The sequence below is a fragment of the Polistes fuscatus genome, unplaced genomic scaffold (genome assembly GCF_010416935.1).
Source record: "Polistes fuscatus isolate 324 unplaced genomic scaffold, CU_Pfus_HIC Scaffold6, whole genome shotgun sequence".
Lineage (NCBI taxonomy): Eukaryota > Metazoa > Arthropoda > Insecta > Hymenoptera > Vespidae > Polistes > Polistes fuscatus.
In genome coordinates this window covers 8387269-8410498 of record NW_025113140.1, presented here as the reverse complement: position 1 = coordinate 8410498, position 23230 = coordinate 8387269, and the positions used below count along the sequence as shown (strand labels likewise).

Here is a 23230-nt window from a genome sequence, read left to right as displayed (position 1 = left end):
TGAAATTCTTACGGAAAAACGAGAGAGTAAGGGAAACAAATTTTCGATGAGAGGAAAAAAAAGCTCGCGAGTGCTTGCTTATTTATTAAAAAAATTCAAATATAAAGTAGAATAAAAATGAATCGTATTTATACCTAACGTTAAATCGAGTCTCGTGTTAATTATATTGGTATCAAAGAAGTGATTCTCGCGATAGCGTGTCAGAAATGAAGCTTACGTTCGCGACGTTATACCACGGAGCAATTAATGAGCCGGCTGCTTCGTTGATTATAAACGAGATTGATTAAGCTACGCGAAAGCAGTTTGACTGCTTCGATCGATATCATAACTTAAATTATCAATAACCGCGTTTACTTCGATAGCTTTTGATCGATAGATCCTTCGATAAAATTAGAAGTTTTGATATTCGAAAATCAAGTGAAATTATTATGGAAGCTTAATAACGATGGGAAACGGGTTAACGTTAAAAATTGATATACGCGTTATACGTAACGTTATATAAAGTATTATGCATAAATAAAAATAAGATAGTTAATTAATCGGTAACGATGAAAATGAAACATCGGTATCGAAAATGATGGTTTTCGTTATTATTAATTAGTTATTAGTCATCGTTATAACGTTTCACGTTTAATCTTAATTGCTATTTATTTATGTATAAAATCGAACGTTATTGCCAATTCCAATCTCATCATTTGAGAAGATTGTTGAACGTTGTATGATCGAAGTTTGATGTGTGTTTGTAGATGGCAAATATCACATGCTTCCGAGCGGAGAACTGATGATAATCAATATTACCCGGACGGATGCACAAATGACTTACCGTTGCAGAACTCATCATCGATTGACCCAAGAAACGGTCGTCAGTAGCAGTGCTGGTCGGCCACAATTGACTGGTGAGTAAATATCTTTCACTTCTTTCTTCAAATTTAATCTTCGAACTACAGAACTTCGACAATCGATCGAAAAAAGTTAGGTCAATCCTAAAGATTCTATCGACAAAAATTCTACCTTACTAGTTTTTTTTTTTTTTTCTTTTTTCTTTTTCTTTTTTTTTTCTTTTCTTTTTTTTTCATTTAGAACGATCCAAAAATAAATTTGCACATGTACCCAATTCTGTTCTTAAACGAACCTTATTTTTTTACATGATTTTCATTTAATACGATCGAAGACAATTTTATATATTATTTCGTCTTTATTGTATTATATAATATTTTGTAGAATTTCTAATCTTAACCAATCAATCTTCTACTTTTCGATAAACGCAATATATTTATTTACACGAATTTTTTGTAAATGTATCCTATCGTATTAGAACAAAATTAGTTGTATATGTATTTTTAAAATACGAAAATATTGTTCTTAGAAGAAAAGTAAGTAACTGGGATTAACGTGAAGTCTTGTTAAAAGATAAGCTTGAGTATTCTTTTAGGATTAAAGAATTCGTAGACATTTCTCAAACTCCGTGCATGCAAGAATGTTAAAGATCCCTTCTCTCTCGCACTTTGCGAAATCGTTCTTAATAACGACCACGTTTCCTCGGCCACGAAGTGTAAGTTCATTGTTCGTGATAACCGGAGCATTACTATAATTCATTGCAGCACTTATTACGAATTCGCGAGTTAAAGTGAACGTACCGCGGTCTGGGCCACGCTCCGACCGTTATAATTACAAAATGGTGAATATTACTGTCGGCTTACGTTCGTGGTTCATTACTAAGGTGTACTCTCTTACTATTTATTCAACGATTACTTTTATCATCTAATACGCTGTTTACTAAATAATAATTCTAACTATTTTCTTCTTTATTTCACGCAAGCTTACATTTATTATTTATTTTTGTTTTTTTTACAAAATATGTTACATCGTACTAGAAGTAATTTTGTTTTTTTGTCAATGATAAATAAGAAAATTTCTCAATGAAATGATTTTTTGTTAAATCCAACTTTTTAACTGTTTTTCGTGTTGTTATGCGACAATTATCATCCACCAGTGCTCTTATTTTATCGTCATACGCTTTTCGACTGGACAACTTAAACTTGATACATCTTTTAAATTGAAATTACTAGAACGAATTTCGAAAGACGTTATTTAACAGATTGAAATACAAGAAAGGTTTTAAATCGCAATTGAAATGTTTCTTGGTAGAATGTATTTTACTTTCCGAGAACAACTCAATAATTCTTTTTAATAAATAATAAAATGTGAAATTTATTAATTTATGAAATAACCAGCTACATCGTAAAATAATTATACTGACCTATTAAAATATGAAAGAACTTATTATTAAATACTTTAATTATGTAACATAAGAATATTCGAGAGCCGAGCAAATTGTATATGAAATTGATATTTGATTGATAAATTAGATCCGATAGAAGAGAAAAAACTAACAGAAACATTGATTTTCAAAATAGTGGAAGAAATAAGAACAGATAACTGTGAGCATTGTGGTTGAAAGAAAAGGGATCAAATTCATTTATATTTTACGTAATTGAAGTGCATAATATACAATTATTTTTATATGCTTTCCCTAAAATGTTTATTTATTTCGCTTAAAATCTAAGTTTGTGTCATGAATCAACTGAATTATACATTTTAATGGTAACATTTATATATTTTATATAATATACGATTTTCACCACATCGATATGTTTTGAATTTTCAATATTCATATATTAGAATTCTCGCTCTCTATGGGGAACTCGGTTATTCAAAGACGGTTGTGCCGTATGGGTATTCAAGTACACACATACATATCCTTCAAGTATGGTATTACGAAACATGCATAGAAGAAAACCATTCGTGTTCCTTTATCAGCAATATTTTTATAAAGAAGAAGAAAAAAAAAAGTGAAGAGATGAGAGAAGAACCCTTAGATGCTTCATACGAGAGAACGAAGTTCAATTTTAAAAAGGATAAACTTCAAACGAATTCGAAAAAAGGATCGTTCTCTCTGAAGAAATATTTCTTTTATTCTTTTCTTTTTTTTTTTATTTTATTTTCCTTTATATTTTTTCGCGTTTGTTTTTGTTTTTGTTTTTTTTTTTTTCGAACGTAGCTCTCGCTGGAAGATAACTGGTTCGTTATGAAATTTTATTTTCCATCGATGAAAATGATACTTAATGAAAAAAATGAATAAAAAATTGAAATAAAAAAAAAACAAAAAAAAAAAAATAAAAAAAAACAGAGAAGCCTACGGGTTCTTTCGCATTGAATCTCTGTTGCACCCGATGGTTGGCCGATTTCAATTAAATGTTTACTTTGACCGACAGTTAGTTCGTTCGATAGCTTGCCAATTATGAGTGAGTTTTGTACATTCGGTACGATCGTTGGGAATCAAGAGAGAGAACCGTTTTGCCCTAGGCATCTTGTTCTCGTGATACTACCCATTGTACCGGTTCTCTCTACATCGTCAAAAAGATCGAGTAATCGATTCTCGAATCGATCTATGTCGTGTAGACATTTTTTTTCTTTCCACCTTCTCTCTCACACATCTCATTTTTTTTTTACTTTGTATTCCTTCGATATAGAGTAGCATATTATTTCACATATTACAATGTTTCCTATTGTATTTACCGAGATTACTGTTTTTTTTTTTTCATTAATTTCGCCAATTAATGTCAGAAAAAAAATTGTATCGCTTTCTTTAAACTGTTTTTTTTTTTTTTTTTTTTCATCTTCTCTTTTCCATTTTATTTTCTTTCTTTCCCCTTTTTTTTGTATCTACCTTGTATTACATTTCACGAATATCGTAATGAATGATTTTCCCTTACACAAACGATCCTATTATTTTTATCGCGAATATTTTCTACGTTCATTTTATAATTAATTTAATAATAAGAAACAGAAGGAAAATATCGTAGTTTTTTTCTTTTTTTTTTTTTTTTGACTCTTTTCGATATAATACAACGATTCTCGAGTATTTGGTAGGGGGAAAAAAGAAAAAGAAGTGGAGAAAACTGAAACTACGTTTGAAAATAGAATTCCTCGTGTATACGTACTTTAAGTTCTTCTATTTTTCGATACAAAAAGCATACGAACGAAGATTAACAAGAAAAGAAGTGAAGAGGGGGGTGAGAGAGAAAGAATAAAAAGAGCGTGAAAAATAAAAGCTTCTAGGGTAAGTTTTCTCTGTTTCATCCTGATCTTACATGACGTTACAAAGTTCCATTTGGCATACGTTTTCTATATCCTTTCTCTCTCTTTTTCGCTCTTGTTCTGCTATTTTTTATCAAACTGCATTCGCAGCAACTGCTGCTGCTTCCACCGAGAGTGGAAAAGCTAGAGAGAGCATCGTAGTTTCGATGTCGTGTGCGAGAAACAAATATCGGTCTCGTTATTGTGCTTTATCACTGTACATATCGTCGACTCTACTATGAAACCCCAACGACAATGAATATTTTTCGAATGATTCTTTTGTTAGCCAAGGTTATCCCGTGCGATTCGATATTAGAGTTGTGTTTGACTATGCGTTAAATAAAGTACGTTAGATCCTTTGCAAATTTTGTTTAATTTTTCAAGGAATAATAAGAAGAGGAGGAAAATTAAAACAAACAAACAAACAAACAAACAAAAAAGAACAGAAAAAAAGAAGGAAAGATAGAATTTTATCGAAACACTTCATATCATACATAATGTTCGTTAAAGAAATGAAATGAAGAAAATAGAAAAACACAACAAAAAAAAAAAGATAAAAGTAAGGAGGCCAGCTAGTAAAGAGCAAAAGAAAAGAAAAAAATATTGTTAACAACTTTGTAAAAATATTCAGTGTAACGCAACGAGAACGACGAAAATGGAATGAGATTCGTAAAAGCTCACTAGCGACTGTTTATTCTCGTTGCATATAAACATGAAATTCCAATTAAAATGGAAAACGCGATGGAAAGTCATGCGTAAAGAGAAAAGAGAAAGAGCGAGAGGAGAAGGGAAAAGAACATACGAGTTTCGACTTTCATAGACGAAAGATCTTGCTGTATTGCAGCATTTTAAACGTAATTATTCGTCATAATATTTGTATAAAATAATAGTTAAACGGTTGCGCGCAAATCATTATAAACATGATTAATTTAAATTTTTACCTAAAAATAGGACTGCGCGTTAATATGATACTTCAAAAAATATGTGTAATTATAATAATATAACAATAATAATAATTATTAAATAAGGTATTGAATTAAGGTCATATTTGCTTATAAAAACGAATGTCAAAGTGCTTTTCGAAATATTAAATGATTTTCCGGAAGAAGATCAGCGAGTCAAAAGGGAGTTTCGTTTAATTTACATCGTTAATTACTAATCGATTGATGCGATATTAGAAATCGAATTGCGAAATATAGTTTTTGATGGAGATGCCTGATAGGGAAACAAAAATGAGAAAAAGAGAAAGAAAGATAGTGGAAGAGGTAGTGTTTAACACGTTCCGTGCCACGTGGGATGCAAACACTTTAAGCAAAACTTTCCGTTCAATTAGATATTTTCATTGTAAAATGAAGAGTAATGTTTAGCCACGTGTTCGTTAAAACAATTTTTAGAACAATAAATATATAAATATTTATATATTTTGTATAAAAAAATAAAAAAGTATAAATTTTATATATTTTATCTATAAAGATAGCTTTGTAGTCTTATACACGATTTTTTTTTGATAATTATGATCTTTTTATTATTTTAATCATTGCAAGGTTGTAATAACGAATAAGCATGGAACGTGTTAAGGAAATATTTCAGGTTAGTGGAGGAAGGTAGTAGAAAAAGAAGGTGGAGAGAGAGAGGAAGGAAAGAAGAAGCAGAAGAGAAAGAAGATGAAAATGAGGAGAAAGGAGAACATGGGGAATAAGAAGAAGAAAAAAGAGGGTAGGAAAAAAGGAGGGAGAAAGCCCTTCCATTGGAGTCGAGCTAACTAATGATGCTTCTCTTCACATGCCATAGTCTACACTCGAGGCTTACGTGAAGCCTCAAACGTGCTTGCAACTGCTGTAGTTTCTTACTACAGTAGACCTCTCTCTCTCTCTCTTCCTTCATCTTTGTTACCGAGTTCCTTTAGTTTCCCTATTAATTCACGACAAGGTTATAGTGTAATATTTCAAAGGAATATCCGTGGCTTACTTTTTTTCTTTTTTTTCTTATTTATTAATTTCACGTTTATCTTTATTTTTTCTTTCTTATCTTGTTTGTCTTATTTCTTTTAGTTCTCTCGTTAACCTTAAACCCTTCCCTCGGCCGGATCCTCATCCACACCCACTTTTCGATCGGAGCAACGTCACGCGCCAGTTGATAAGCCGGAACAGCTGCCGAGGAATAATTAATATCGAGAAGCTTAATCTGAGATCCTCAGGCACGCTTTAACCGTCTTCTACCAATGCTGCCTGGTAATCGTACAGTTAAAGCAAACGGAAGGCGTGCGAGGCTTAAATCGTGGCTTAAGTTGGAAATCAGGATATAAGAGAGTACTCGATTTTAATGTAGAGACACGATAGATCGATTTAATTTTTTTCTTCAGACAATATTTTTTCTAATAAATATAAAACTTTTCTCTTTTAATTATGTTTATTTGTTTTTTTTTTGTGTGTAAAACCAATCTCGAAGATCGTATAATATTTTGTGATAATTATGTTTTAAAGATTTCTCTTTTGAACATTATTACGAATCAATGGAAATGTTCATTTCAATTTCCGGATGTTAAATGTATTCATTCGCGCAGTCGCGTTTCTTGTCCACCACCATCACCACCACCACCACCACCATCAACATCAGTGTCGCACTGGCTGCCATCAGGGAGATAGAAATTTATGCTAAGCACACTTACGTACTTAATAACTTAATAATGAAGTTCAGGAGAGAGGAATTTGATCGTTTGCATGTTCCACGACAGCTACTATATTTCTCTCTTTCTCATTCTCTTTCTCTATCTCTTTCTCTTAGGCTCTTATTCGCTCGGTCTGCCGTTTACTAGATTAAGCAAAACCTTGATGTATAGCAGTTTTCAAGAGTAACGAGGGAACTTTTCGAGTACCTATATTATCCGTTTCGTAAATCTAAACTTAGTTGAAACGTGATATTAATTTTATCAACGAATAAGTTTATTGCGTTCTTTGATATTTGATTTTCTAGTATACAATGAGTCACCGGAGTATTTCTACCCGTTTTAAATTTAAATTTTAAATAATTGATATTTGCGTTTAATGCGCAGCTTTATGATTCTTATACAAAAATACTTATTTCAGTATTATTAAAGTTTCTCATCAAATATTATTTTATTTAAATGATAAAAAATTGATCTTACAAGAGTATTTGTGTACCTATGTAAGATAATTATTATTTTTTATAAGTAATACTCGGTTGATCATCTTCCTTGCATTTTATAATATTTTTCAAACAATTATACATATCTTGTGAAATTAATTTTTCTATCAGTTATATAAAATTTCACTTTTCTTATGATAACATGCTCTTTCGCAATGAAATTTATATCAATTTCAAAATTTAATAATTCTTTTAAATATGTTCCCTTATATAAGAATTATAAATATTGTGTGTGTGTGCGTGTTACAAGAAAATATTAATTATTTTAAATTGACAATAAAAATAGTATTAATAATTTTAGGATTAATCGTATATTATATAAATATTATAAGATATTTTGTTTTAATGAACGAATAATAGCCTATGAACTATTATAATTTTTCTTACAAATTATCAAGGGAAAAAATAACCTGGACAAAACTCTTTATGAGGATAAATCATAATGTCCATGAAAACGAGTTAAGAGGAGAGTAGATTCTACGTTCCTATATTCTCGTATAACCATATATCGTACGTTCTCGAAAAGGACGGTGAAATAACTTCGTTACGTTACTACCTAGCGCAATGAAAAAGTTAGAGGTACGTCCATATATGGATAACAATGGAATATAATAATAGAAGAAAATGCTATTTGAGGAAAATCAGGCGAAATCGCGAAAAAGGGCAAATTAAATTTTTGTCTAACTCCTCCTACGTTAGTTCCCTAGCTCGTTCAACTTTTTCCGAACTAACTTTTGGATTTACATGGGTGTTTCATTTCGTTTTATTTCATTTTATTTCATTTTTCATTTCTCTTTTTTCTTTTTATTTTTCAGTTTTTTTTTTTTTAATAACAATAATTTTTTCTATTTTACGTCATTTATTCTTTCAAATACGTCGTCCCCGTTCCCGTTATTTTGTATTAGTCGAGAATATTATTTGATCAAATTTACAAAGAATTTAATGTAATTAACAACTAGGAAAGTCTTTCATTAATACTTTATCTTTCACGTAAAGCATCAAAGCTGTGTATAATTATTCAAGGAAGTAATTAGCCGTATTAAATATTATCCGTTCAATTTAATACAATACTATGTTTCATAATAATCTCACGCAATAATCGTTCGTGATATTTTTATTAGAATTTGTTCAATGTTTACGAATAAATTCATACGTTCGTATACAATAGAAAATAAATATTAGATTCTAACGTTTTGCTTTTTCTTAATTTTCTCTTGCCTTTTATCTTATACCAAAGGCAACACTCTAGACGCATTGGCATTTTTATTAGAAAAGAATTTATAGCCGGGAGCTTAATATTCTATTTTTATCAAAATTTCATATTTCATCGAGCCAACGGGGAAAAGATGAATGCTCGCTACGAGGAAGAGAAAAAAGATTGAATAAAAAAAAAAGAAAAGAAAAAAAGGTAAAAGAAAGGAGGAAAGTATTCGCACGTGTCATTTCGCACGGACGAGCACGCACCTAATGAGAAATCATTCTGTTCGGAACGTTAGTTAAGTAGTTAAGTTTGCTTTAGAGATACACGAAAAAAGATAAGAAAAGAAAAGAAAAGAAAAGAAAAGAAAAAAAGAAATAGAATTTAATCAACGTAATAGAATCTTCTCGTTTAAAAAAGCTAATCAATAACGAACTCACGAAATTCGAGATCAATGATCTGTTTTCTAAATAAAGTCAATCTCTTACTCGAATTCCTTTTATCTCTTCTTCTTTTTTTTTTTTTTTATTTTTTTTTCTTTATTCGAGACAAAAGAAAAGTATCGGTATCACGTCTTTCCTCTTTCGAGTATTCTACCAAGTGAAAATGTCATTAACGCGATTCAACATTTAGGGTGAGCGGAGCTAACATAATTCCCCATTAAACGTTTCGGATCAATGCTCTCCGCTATGATGTTCTTCCTCGCGCTCCATTGAAATCTTCTTTCCATCTCTTTTTATCTCTTCCTTCAGTCCATCCAGCTTTTCTTCCGGCGTGCCGGTTCCTTCCTTTCATCGGCGAGAGGATCCATTGTCCCTTTTTTCCTTCTCCTTTTTTCTTTCCCAAGCTATTTATGACACGCCGTGGAAAACATTTCCCGTATATCACGGAACAAACTTACATGAACTCGTCCTAGGGGAAGGAAAGGAAGCTTGGTTTGGTTTCAAGAGTATGAGAGAAAGAGAGAGAGAGAGATAGGTAGAAAGAAATAAAGAAGAAAAAGAGGATGCACGAAGACGCTGAAAAATCCTCCTGTCTGCTGTATTAAAGTATATCCTACGAAAAGAATCATTCGGAGAATATTTCCTATATAATCTTTCCTTTTTTTCACTTTTTCTTTTCCAAATTTTCAACGACCTTGTTGTTATGAATTTTTCTTTCGCTTCTTTTTCGTTTCGTTTCCTTTCGTTTCGTTTTTTATTTTCTTTTTTACGTTAACTTTTTCATTTTTTTTTTTTTTTTTAATTATTTTAATGAGATCCCACGTTTATACCCGGCATATCTTTAATGTTGAAAATTTGTATTAAATGTTCCGCGAAGGACTGAACCTATCAACGAAATTTGTTGATTAATTTATTTTGATACGACGGGACGCATCGTACGGTGCACATTTTATTTTTTAACGTCGAGCTCTCTCGTAAGAGACTTTAAATATGAAATTTTTATTTTTTCGAAAAAATGTTACAAATTATATTATAAATTCGTGTAATTTGTAAAGTTCATTCTGAGCGTAAGAAATTCGCTTCTTTTTTTTTGTTTTCCTTTGTCTGCCGGTTGTTTAACATTTTTCATCCTACATTTTTATAGAAAACAAATTTTGTAAACAAGAATATTTTTCCCCATGGGTTGCATTCTTTGAAAAGATAATTTATTATTATTATTATTATTATTATTATTATTATTATTATTATTATTCAGTCGGAAGTGAGCAATGCAAAAACGATTTTTCAAAGAATTTCTTTACGTTTGCAAAGAGAAGGGGTGAAAATATTGTACATTTGCCGAACGAATTGCAATAAATCATTTCTTCGTAACGTTAATAAAAAAGAGTTTTGGTTGGTTCTCGTGGAAATCGAATCGATCTTTAATGCGTCGACTGTTGGAGGACGTTGCAGAGCAATATTTCTTCTCTTTTCTCTCGTGTCTGTAGCACGGTAGCTCTCAAACTTTCGTCTGACTCCAATTACTTCTTCTTTATTCTACCGTTCTACCTACTTGTATGGAATAAATTTTCCGTATATATCAGGGGAACAAACTTACATAAACTCATCGCGGGAAAGGAAAGCGAGCATGCGAAAGAGAAAAAACAAGAAAGAAGGAAGGAAAGAAAGAAAGAGAGGGAGAAAGAATAAGAGAATAAGACCCCGTTTTTATTTTTTTTTTTTCTTACCTCGAGAAGGTTGACGTTAAAGTAAGAAGGAACAAACAAAGGAACGAACGAAGACACGCCCCTTCTTTTTTTAGTTTAGTTCCGCACATTTGCGCAGGATTTCTTTTTAGTCATTTTTTAAATGTTATTCTGCCATGGCGTATATATATAATATTTGTTTATTATTAATTAATTTATAATAATTATTATATCATTGATAATTAATTTATTATGAAATTATTTATTTTATTAAACATATAATATTTGTTTAGATGTTTCATTTTTGTCTTTACGGAAAATAAATTTTTCAAACTTATCGTCAACATTAACCAGTGCAAAAGTTTTTTTTTTTCTTTCTTTTATCGTATGCATCGTTAGATAAGGTGATGCATCTTCATTATGCATTCAGAATCAATTATACGGAATGAATGAGGTAAAATAGGTCAGGCGAATATCTTTAACAATTTTCGAAATGTTGATAAGATGTTTAAATATTATAAACGCGAATAAATGTTTCCTTTTATTTTTTTTTTTGAAATCGTCAATAATATGATTTCAAAATAAATATTTAAAATGATGTAAATCAAATTTATACTCCGATTAACTGAAAAATACAGTTGCATTAATATTACATCTTTCAATGTAAGCCTTTTAAAAATTCCGCTTGGAGAAAAATAATTTAATCAAATTCAAATATTTGTGCTTCTCTCTCAAATATTACAGTTATTCGTTGTTTATATAGTTTGATGTATTTATTTTCAAATTTTCAGAACTCAGAGGTTCCGTGCCACCAATAATAAATGAGAAGCTGGTTTACAAATCTGCTAGATTGAAAGAGACCATAGTTATACCTTGTGTAGCATATGCCAATCCTACTCCGACAAATAGGTAAGATCATTTGATTCAAGATAAATCTATTTTAATAAATAAATATATCTATTTAATACATATATATGTATATACCAAGTTATATATATATATATATATATATATATATATATATATATATATGTATTTATATATGTAAAGAAAGCAGAGGTTTCCTTTTGAAAAGCGATTCGATAGTTCTCTCTCTCTCTCTCTTTCTCTTTCTCTTTCTACTTATCTTTTCTCATAGCAGCAAACGAAACGAGAAAGGGGGAGAACTGGACGGGCAGGATTATAGATCGCAGCGAAAACGAGCACTCCAGCGAACAATGCACGTCCCTCTGACGCTGACGTTTACGTTCTTTCTCTATTTTGCTTATATTAATGCTAATTTTAAACATTGAGGCGGTCTAAAAGTATTCCCGTATAGAGAATGCACGCACGGCTGCTAGAAATACGAAAATATTCCGAGTTCATTGACGCGTATCAGCATGTTATATACAAAAAGTATGAGAGAGGAAAAAGGAGAGAAAAAGATGGAAGTAGAGGAAATATACAGAGAGAGAGAAAGAGAGAGAGAGAGAGATAGAGAGAATACATTTCGCGTTCGACGTGTTGATTTCCTTCGTATTGATAGCTTTCGACGTTTGCCGCATATTTAGCTTTGAATTTGCTAACGTAAGCTCGGAATTAGGATCAACTACGAATCACGGGGTTGTTCTCTTCGCTCGTGAATATTAGAAATAGTTCTCGAAGGAAAGTTTTTAATTTTTTTCAATTTGCTACGAGCGTGAGAAAGTAAGGGTTACGATGATAATAATAATAACAACAACGAAGGCGAAGTAAAAAGTTTATGTGCGAGAGAGAGAGAGAGAGAGAAAATGGAAATGGAATCTGACGATTGAATAAAATTTATCGGGGTATATATTCAACCTATAATGTTGTAGTATAGTATACCATAGTTCCGATCTTTCACGAGGAAAACGTAAGAGACGAAATAGATGGAGATGGAGGTTTCCTTTTCAAGAAAATATTCTGTTCACGATCGATCGTTATCCGACGATGTCGTTCACCCGTACTTCTTACTCTCTCTTTTTCTTTCTTTCTTGCTTTCTTTCTTTCTTTCTTTTGCACATTTTTCGTAAGCTCGGTTTTCCTTCGGAACATTTTTCCTTCGTTGGAAAAGGAGTAAAAGGAGTAGTTTTTACGGAAAAGTGGGGAACGTTGATCCACCGACACAGTAGCGACCATTAACGAGGCATTACGTGCGATTCCACGCTTTCTCGATTCGTTTCCGACTCGAATGAGAGGGGAAAAAAGAAAGAGCAGATAGAAAGAAGAAGAGTCGTGGGGAAAAGAAAAAAAGAAATGAGAGAAAAATCTAACAAGAGAAACCGAAAGGAAACACTAAAGGGTAAGAAGAGAAAATCGAGATGGAATTGTCACGCGTTTGGTCTTGGCAAAAAGGAAAAAAATAAAGCCGGTACAAAATAAAAAAAATAGGAGAGAGAAAGAAAAAAGGAAGAATGGTAAGAGGAAAGAGAGAAAGAATGTAGTAAAAAAATGAAAAAAAAAATATAAAAACGATTGGCGGTTAAACGGAGTGCTGATTTAAATGCCTACGCGTGACTAAGAGACTGCATTTAATAAACAAAGCGTACGAAATTGTCGTCAAATAATGTACTTTACCATCGTCTTTCTTCTCATTGCGTTTGTTTCATTCAACCGGCACGTTTTAACGTTCGTCGTGGTTGTTTGCTAACGGATATGTATGACGAGAGTATTACATATTGAGAAAGAGAAAAAGATATAAAAGGATGTACAGAGAGGTTGGAATATGTGAGAGAAATACGGAAAAGAGAAAGAAAGAAAAAGAGAGAGAAAGGGAGAGAGAGAGAGAGAGAGAGAGAGAGAGAGAGAGAGAGGAAAGTAACATTCGCAAAAGAAAAGAGAAACCAACAACGAGAATACTAATGTATCCGACAGTCGATTACGTTCATTCGCAAACGAAAATACAAATCCGCCAGAATTCCCTGAGGAAAATCTTTGGAGAATATTCGGCTGAGTGGATAGTTAGAGAGGGAGATTATCGGAGTTAAAGATAAGTCCGTGTAGTTTGGCACGATCTTGTGATTATACTTCTTGTTAGTTAGAGACAACGAGAAATAGAGAGAGAAAGAGAGATAGTAATAGCGATAGAAAGATAAGGAGAAAGAAAATACAGAATATAGTATAGTAGCAAGGTGAAAGATGGAGAAAGAGGTGAATAGAAGTTTGGAAAACTCGTTACATATTCGATACCGCGTTATATTGCGTTAAATTACGTGACTAGACTCGATAACTTGCCATATCGTATGACATTTACGAAAGCTAATAAAGATCTTCTGGTTACGTTCGAATTGGAATCAACCCCTTCTCCTACGTCCCTTATATAACTACCAATGTTATTTCGACTTTCGGAGTTTACTCTGTAGTATAGAGTAGTATACGCCTGTTTCTCGTGGAAAATATAATTACTAGCGGTATACAAATAACATTGAATAAATATCAAAGTACTTTAATATTTTTATGAAGTTTTTTAACAGTAATTTATTCGTATTTATTTAAATATATATATATATATATATTCGTACATATAAAATAAACTTTCGAATATATTCGCAGAGAATGTTCGACATCGGTAGTAGTATGATTGATTTTTTTCTTTTTGTGATCTGGCAATATCAGCACGTTAATTTGACTATTGGAAATATATATATATATATTCATATTTATATGTATATATACACATGTTTATATAAAAATATTCCATTTGAAAGAACGTTATGGATAGTTTTTTTCTAACGGTCCTGCACGCGATAATCTCGCATTTCGAAATATCGATAAACAGTGAATGGAAAAAGGGAAAAATTGGAAAGCATTTCACCATATCGTTTTTCGATTTTCTATAAAAAACAATCCAAAGCGAGTGTTTGTATCCGTTATTAAAAATTTGTTTTCCATTGTATTGTTTATTCTCATTATCGATAAAATTTATGCTTTATCTTGTTCGAGAGTAATGATATCAAAATAAATGTAATATCGAAGAGAATATACATATATATTATATGTAGTCCGTAAATACTCTCATCGGGTTTTTTAACGAGAAATAAAATTGTCGTTTATGAAATATTTAATAAAAACATTCAAATAAATATGTGTTTTAATATATATGGTGTTTTTTTTTATTCATGAATTAAAAGCAATTAGACGTTCACTTGATTTTGTTCGTTAAGCGAATATTTGTGATTCGTGGGCTGCGCTACTACATTCGACAAAAAAAAAATTAATTTTCCCGAGATGAAATTTGTCAAGAGAAATCTAATATTTACATCTCTACGAATTTAATAAAAAAAAAAAAAAAAAATATTCCAACAATAAGAATTAATTACCCAATCGCATAACAACAAAAAATATCTACATATACATATTTTTGTATACGTATACTTGTATCTCGCGATATGATAACTATTAAAAATCAATTCGACGCGAGATGTATTAAAACGGGGCGTTTAAAAAATTACATTTCATTGGCACGTATTGTTCATCTCGTTTGCTGTTAAATATATAAAGTAACAAATTTGTTAAAAGGATTGTTTACTTTTACAAAATTGTCCGAGAATTCCTATATGCGCGTTATTGTGGATTATATAAAGTAGAAAAAGAGACGGAAATAGAAATATATATATGTGTGTAAAATATACACTATATTATATATAAATATAGAAAGAGAGACAGAGAGAAAGTACGTGCGTGGATCCAAAAGCAAGGAAGCAGAGACACGAAGGTATGAACGAAGATGGGTGAAAGATATATAGACGATGGCTCTGTATGAGTAGCGCAAACAAACCGACCGCTGATTACAGAGACTGCTTCTGACAGCCCATCAAATATTCCGCATTTACGTGTACGTCGACGTCACTGGATATTCCCGCGCTTGTGCTCACTCCTCTCTCTCTCACTCTCTCTCTTTGATTGTAGAGACCTTCCTACAGCTCTCCAGTTTCCTCGTTCTCTCCACCTCTTTCGTGCCTTGACTTCAGAGTACGGAGAAGGAGAGAAAAGAGAGAAGAAAGACGAAGATGGATAGAATGAAAGAGATAAAGAAAGGTATAGAGAGAGAGAGGGAGAGAGAAAGAGAGTTGAGGGTTTGCCGCAGCAGCAGCAGCAGCAGTAGTAGAAGCAGAGCTTTCCATCTCCAGGTTCCTCTCACACTCGAGTATTCCCTCTATCCCACCTCCTTCCCTCGCCAATTTCCCTCCGTAAATTCGATTATCTATAGGTATACCTCCTCGTCGTGCACGTAGCTACCACCTTCCTACCCACCTACCTATACCTAGATCTCTTCCCTAGCTCAGCAGCATTCACATCCTCCTTCCAACTTCGTCTTCTTCCACTCTTCATCCTCGTAGTCGTCGTCGTCGTCGTCGTAGTCCTCCTCCTTCCCTCCATTTCTCGTTGTCGTGTTTCCTTTCCACGCGCTAATCTTCGCTTACCTCTGAGGGCAGAGTAAGCAAGAAACCGTGCCTGGAGGACCACCCGTGTTCTTCTTCTCTCACTCTTTGTGGCTTTCCAAACCACACGAGGTTCATTCGTTGCGAGGTAGCTCGACTTCTCTGAGAATTGTCGAATAGAGAAAAATGGATAGAAAAGGAGAGATGGAGAGAGAGAGAAATAAAGAAATGGAACGAAGATATTGAGTGGTTAAGAAAGAAACAGGTAAATAGAAGTGCTTACCTTTTCTATATTTTACACTCTGAATCTACTAAGTTTTATCTTTTTATAACAAAAATATGAATGAGAAATATTTTGAGAATTGTTTTTGATAAAATTAACGACAATTGCGTACATTGGTCGGTAATTTTTCTTCCAACTTTTTAAGTTATCCGTTTGGATGAGAAAAAAATATTTTTCTTTTTTCTTTTTCTTTTTTTAAGTAATACGAAACGAACCAATCATATTTAGTAAATATTCTGACTCTCTCTTCTTCTCTTATTATTTCAAACGAAAATCTATTTGGAGAAAGTCTTCTCGTTAAAACGATATCAAACTTTTTGATATAGTTGAAATCAGATTAGTCGTCAATAAAAAATCAAATTAAATTGTCACAATGTATTTATAATATATTTGATTTTTTCTTTCTCCACTTTTATCTGGAAAAATGTGAGCTGATCGTGAATAAATAAATTTTTCATATTTTTCAAGATACAAGATACACATTACAAGATACAAGGTACGATGTTATTTGAAATAAGGTATAATATATAATATATATATATATATATACAAGAAAAAGAAAGAATCACAAATAATATATAAAGAAGATGGTAGTGGTGCGTTCTTTTACTATCCAGTTGCGTTTATTCTTGAATATTTGAAGCTTCAGTGACGTCGACTCGCCACGAATCTTTCCAACGGTACGTTGAGTTTTTCTTCGTTTAATAATAGATTGCAGAGAGAGAGAGAGATAGTGAGAGAGAAAGAGAGACAGAGAGAGACAGATAGACAGACAGAGAAAAAATAAAAGAGAGAAAAAGATGAGAAGAATGGAAAGAAAAACTAGACGGCTCGAGAAGTACCTCGTACCGTTTGTATCCCTCTCGAAAAAAAGAAAGGTCTTTTCCTTTTTGTTAATGATGTAAATGATAACAATTATTGACTATGTTGACGATGATGATGATTATTAGAAAGAATAGCAAGAGAAGGAAAGGTGGAGGAGGAGGAGGAGGAGAATGAGGAGAAGGAAGAGGAAGATGAGGATGAAGAACAATTTTGCGTTTATTTCACACGATATTTAATCGCGAATGTTTTGAAAACAACAGGGGACGGTCTATCGCACTGGCAGGCGTGTGTTGCATATCTCCGCGAAATATGTGCACTTGCATAGAGAAAAGAGAAAGAGAGTATTGTTACGGCATAGTTACAATTCATGGGAGCACCCTGCATTCTCTGCTTTCATTCGAAACTGTAGTTATTTTGCAGTGGTCCAGTGCAACGGAGAGATACGCTTTTTCGGTTCCCATATTCGACGAACACATTTTCACCTCATTTTCGCAGGTTTTAACATATCGTTCGTAGCTTCAATCTTTAACTTATGTTATTAATTGTCTTTTTTTTTTTTTTTTTTTAATTAGTTTATTTTTTTATCAACGTTACGATGTCTATTTTTACTTTGAATTTTGTACGCTCGATATATTGATTCACTCGGGTAATATAATTTTATAATTTTCTAAGCCAAAAAGATACCACCTCGGAGTTCACTGTTATATACGTGTTTGTGTGTGTGTGTGTGTGTGTTATATTTTTAAGGAAACATCGTGTCTGACACGAGACCGTTAAATACACACATGCACCCACACACACACGTGTAATACTTTTACATCTTTTCATTTTCTCGAGAACGAAGAAAATTCTAGTCCTTCTTATTTCCCGTTTCTCATTTCATCGCTCGATTTCAGATAAGAGAACATTTATATTTACTCAAGGAAACCATCCGAGCGTGGATTTACTTAAGCCCGTTTCTCCGATGCCGAGGAAATCTGTTACGAAATATTCGATTTCACGCACGCCTTCTCCTTTTCTTATTTCTATTCTAGTGGAAAAAGAAAGTATTTGACCTCGTGAAATATATTTTTGTCCCAGATGGTATTACAACAGGAATCAAAGGGAAGAACCGATCGAAGATACTTCCGGGCACTACATCATTCGTGATGGTTCTTTAATTATACAGGGTGTTCAAGAAAATGATGCTGGATCATACATGTGCATTGCTAGTAACTCAGAAGGCACCGAGACTTTAGAAATTAGATTGACTGTTTCCGCACCTCTCAGTGTTCACGTCCAACCTGCTATTCAAACTGTCGATCTTGGAAAACCTGCTCATTTGGTAATTCAATATTTATTTAGAATTAGACAATTTTGTGGATAGTCGAAAATCCAATTACTATGTTATTCGCATCGGTACACGGTGTGAATTTAGGCCAACGCCAAAATAGGCTTTACTCTTTGTTAAGTCTCATTGTTTACTATTAAAACGAGCTTAATCGATTAGAAGCAAATAACAATTGTTAATTTCTCATTAATAGTATATTCGACAATGAAATATATTTACAGAATATATATACATATTCATTCAACTTTATCCTATATATAAAAGTATAAAAGAAATATAAAATGAAAAAAAAAGAAAATAAAAGAGAATATAAGCATTATGGTGTCTCGTAAAAAATATAATTAGCATTTCAATGGGATCGTTCAAAATTTGTTAGGACTGTAGAAAGAAAGAAGGGTTTCCGTATTGCACTTGCTCCTCCTCCTTCTTTACTTTTTACTCTCATCGAGGCTTTTTTCTAAACTCCTTTTCAGACGTGCAGCGCAAGTGGATTTCCACAGGCGGCACTCTACTGGTTGAAGGATGGTCAGCCATTGAGAACGGCCGGTCGCGTGAGCGCAGTTTCGAGGGAACGTATCTCCGTGACGTCGGTTGCACGCGAAGATCGGGGCATGTACCAGTGCTTCGTCAGGAACGAGTACGAAATGGCCCAAGGAATCGCAGAATTGCGGTTGGGTGGTGAGTAGTCTTTGTTCCTTTACCAAAATGTTTCTCTCTCTCTCTCTCTCTCTCGCGAATAGAATTCAAGCTCGAGGCTAGATTATACTGTACTGTGCTATACTATACTATATACCGTACTGTACTTTATTGTACTGTACTTGTATTATACCTATTGTACCGAAAATGTAGCCAAGTGATATTCAACGTAAAATCAAAACCAAACAAAATAAGAATCTTTTTCTTTTATTATTGTTATTATTATTATTATTATTATTTTGTCCTTTATATTTCTTCGAGTAAATATTTTGTTCAAAATAAGATTCGTGATTCCAAGATTAGATTAAAATCGTCAATATCTTATGTAAATTAGTTCGATTTCGTTAACTCGATTTATTTCACAGTGCAGTAGTAGTAGTAATAATAGTACTAGAGTAGTGTATATATAAAATGTAGTTGTCAAAGAGCAAAAGAGAGAGAGAGAAAAAAAGACGTACAATTGAAGAGTGCTTTCTTTTCGACGAGTCGATAAGATTGACTGAAAGATAAACGGCTCGGCATGGGGTTTAACCTGGATCGCATTTCGCTTAACTTGATCGTAAAAGAAAGAAAAAAATAACAAAGTTCCGAAGCTTACATTTCTCCATTGGAATCTTCTATTTTCTCTCTCTCTCTCTCTTTTTTTCGTGCTTTCTTTCTCTTATTCTTTCCTCTTTTCTCTCCGACTTGGATCATAGCTCGCGATTACCTTGCACAAGCCTCGATTACAATGAAGTCGTATGCAAACTACACCCCCCCATCTTTCTACTAGAATTGACGTTCGTTAAATTTTTCTGCTGAATTGCGGAAACGTCTTTCACATTCTTTTTTAAATCGATTCGCTTTAAAAAAAAAACGAAAGAAAGAATGAAAATACAAATACAAATGAAAATACAAGAATAAAATAAAATAAAATAGAAGGGAGAAGATCGAAGAACTAGCAAGGGATAAGGGGATGGGTAGGGCAAAGATCGGGGGTGGGGATGGGGGTAGATGTAGAGGGAGGAAAAGAACAGCTAGGAAAAAACATCGAGTGATTAAGCAAGCGTTTATTTTTTTTTTTTTACATCTTCTTTTCTCATTGCTTTTCTTCTTTCTTTTCCTTACTCTTCTCTCTTTCTCTTTTATTTTCTCAGTGTCTTTGCTTTTTGAATTTGTTTTTTGGTTGTATTGGCGAGTGGTCTAATGCAAGGGAATTGCAAGGCGTCGCTATGGCGAACGTTTGTTTGTCGAACGAATGGCTTCGACGGTGATAGCTTGCACGACGACGGTTAATGCAGCAGAAGTTTTCTTTTTTTTTCTTCTCCCTATAGAATTCCCCCATTCCCGCGGGTTTGCGTGGCACTCCATCGTAACGTATTTTCCATCATCATCACGAATCGCTGCGGTTTAGAACGAGAAAGATGGATAGATAAAGAGAGAGAGAGAGAGAGAGAGAGAGAGAGAGAAGAGGAAAAAGTGGTAGGGAAAGAAATGGACGGACAAAAGTAGGTGGGGATTTTTGCACGCAGAGGAGAAACCGATTTCGAATGGGTCTAGCTAGCTTTTTCCAATTGGAATCTTCTCTCGCAGTAGTTCAGCGGCGAGGCAGGAACCATTTGGTCAACGATAATCGCGCGAATACGAGAACGTCGAATGGTTTTAATTACAAAACCCCCATACACGGGCCCATGGTCAGTGTGTGCGCGTCCTCCGATAACACGTTACCGACCGAACAACGCCGTTCACTCGGCTTTTGTACTTTCGAACTTGGTATCTCTCTGTTTCTGTATTAGCATTACTCTTTAATTTTCCTCTCTCTCTCTCTCCCCCTCTGCCCCTCTTTTTCTTTTTCTTTCTTTCTTTCTTTCTTTCTTTTTTCCCAATTCTCTATCTTTTTCTCTCTTAAACTCTCGAGATTAAAATTTTATTCGTATTCACCAATGGCGAAAAGTTCGAAAAGTTCGATCGTTAAGTGCTAATGGAATTTATTTCTAATGAACATTTTCTCGATTAAGATCTTTTCTTTTCTTTATTTTTGCGTAGATTAAAGAGAGATATATAAAGGGAGGGAGAGAAAGAGAGAGAAAGAGAATTAATATCTGAAGAAGTACGAAAGGATACAAACTAAACATGTATCGTGACTCTTTCGTTGTCAAACGAACGATGAAAATTTCATCGGGTGAATTGTTCGATCTTCTTTCTCCTTCTCATTCTAACTCTCAATCGCGGTAAAGTAATATCTGTTCTTTCTTTGTCTTTCGATATGGTAGTCGGTTCGCTCGGATTGTAATTTCGATATAAATGGAAGTGGGGGTTATTCATAAAAGTTAACGTTGGAACAGAAATAAAAGAGAGAGAAAGCAAAAGAAAAATTATAGTTCTCTCGTATCTCTCTTTCTCTCTCTCTCTTTCTCTCTATCTATTTTATTTTATAGGTCAGAAGTTATATTTCGAGTTAAACAAACAAAAAATATTCCCTTACGATACCGTTTCAATAGACGGCACGTTTCCTATTCGTTCGTACGATAGTTCGTATCCGAAGAATTCAATTAAAATAAAATCCGACGAATCATCTGGTTTATCTGGTCACCTTCTAACACTTTTAAAAAACATTACGAAATTTATTATACATAACGAAATGATATTTTGCATAATACAATTATTTATTCTGTTGTTCATCGATATGATATAACTATGATATGTATCGTATTTTTTTTTTTGTATTTAATTATTTCCTCGCACAATGGTCCCCATTCGTAGAACGGGGAACTGTTACAAGTGAAAAGGCAATGTAAAGAGTATTTCGATTGGTCGAGATTCACATGGGTACATATATCTGGTTTTGATCGATGCGTTTGCTAATGTATTTTTCAGCGTGAAATTGTATCCGACGAATAACGGTGCTACAGAAAATTGTTATTATTTTTTTTTTTGCTTCGCTCTCCACCTATCCCCCTCTGGTACTTTTCTCTTACTAACGTCCAATGCAATATGAATATTTCTAGTCGCATATCAAATTTACCGTATCACATTTACTCTATCAATATTAAAACTTTGAATTCGCGAAAATAGGTGATATTTTTTTTACCCGCTTTTTAATTTTCACATTTTATTATTTTACTATTATTTATTTTATTTCATTTTATTTTACTTTTCTGTTTTCCTTTTTTTTGTTTTTCCATTTGTTTTTTTTATTTTTTTTTTTTTTTTTTTTCATTTTTTTCCTGATAGACACACATACGCACACGCATACGCGTTTGTAACAATGCACGCGGCTTCGACGGGAGGTATAAAATTTATTGCTAAATTGAATCCATTTATTTCGATATATGGTGGCAGGAAAAATGAAAGAAAACAAGAAGGAAAGAGAAAAAGAGAGAGAGAGAGAGAAATAAAAATCAATCGAACATTGATCCTCGTTGCTTAAGATGAAACGAAAATTACTTCAATTTCGTTAAATTATTGAACAACTTTGCTTCGTTAAATTTCTAGAAAACCGATTTCAAAACCGTAAAGTAAGTAATTCGAAATTCATAAAGTAAGTTTCCATTTGGATTCTGATTCTGGTCATATTAATGGAAAACATAAGGATAAAAAGAAAAGAAAAGAAAAGAAAGGAAAGGAAAGGAAAGGAAAGGAAAGGAAGAAAGAAAAACAGTGGACGTATCGTTTGAAATTAATTTCAGATCGTAACGAGAGTTGAACGTAAAGTAGGAGAACCTTTGTCCGTTGCGCCATTATGTCTAATGAGTACGCCCGCAAATTCGGATTTCGCGATGGGGGAATCTCGTGGGGATCGTGCGCTTTTATCGCGTAAGTGGATATTCAACGGGACTAGACGTACTCTCAACGTTTTCAAAAAAGAAAAAAGGAAAGAAAAAAAGAAATCTTTTTCGCATGAGAATTTCAATTAAATTACGTGAGATATTTCTAAGAGTAGTTATATGTGCCCATCTCCTACCTAAGTACGTGAAGTACGTAAAGGAATCCTTTTTATCATCATCGTTTTGGTTAACGAATGATTTTTCATTGCTAACTGTGTAAAAAAAAGTGTGAAAGGAAGATAAGAAAAGTTCTATCAAACGATATCATTGATATTGGC

The 23230-nt window shown here is 33.0% G+C and overlaps 1 protein-coding gene across 6 annotated transcripts in view; it reads left to right on the top strand.

The window, feature by feature from the left end:
- Positions 1-23230, top strand: part of LOC122523057 (Down syndrome cell adhesion molecule-like protein Dscam2) — a 123449-nt gene that overhangs the window by 53487 nt on the left and 46732 nt on the right. For all 6 annotated transcript variants that reach the window (XM_043644584.1, XM_043644583.1, XM_043644582.1 and 3 more), the window contains exons 4-7: positions 747-896; positions 11423-11540; positions 18201-18444; positions 18924-19128. In XM_043644584.1, coding sequence (XP_043500519.1) covers positions 747-896; positions 11423-11540; positions 18201-18444; positions 18924-19128 — 717 coding nt within the window. The remainder of the gene's footprint in view (positions 1-746; positions 897-11422; positions 11541-18200; positions 18445-18923; positions 19129-23230) is intronic.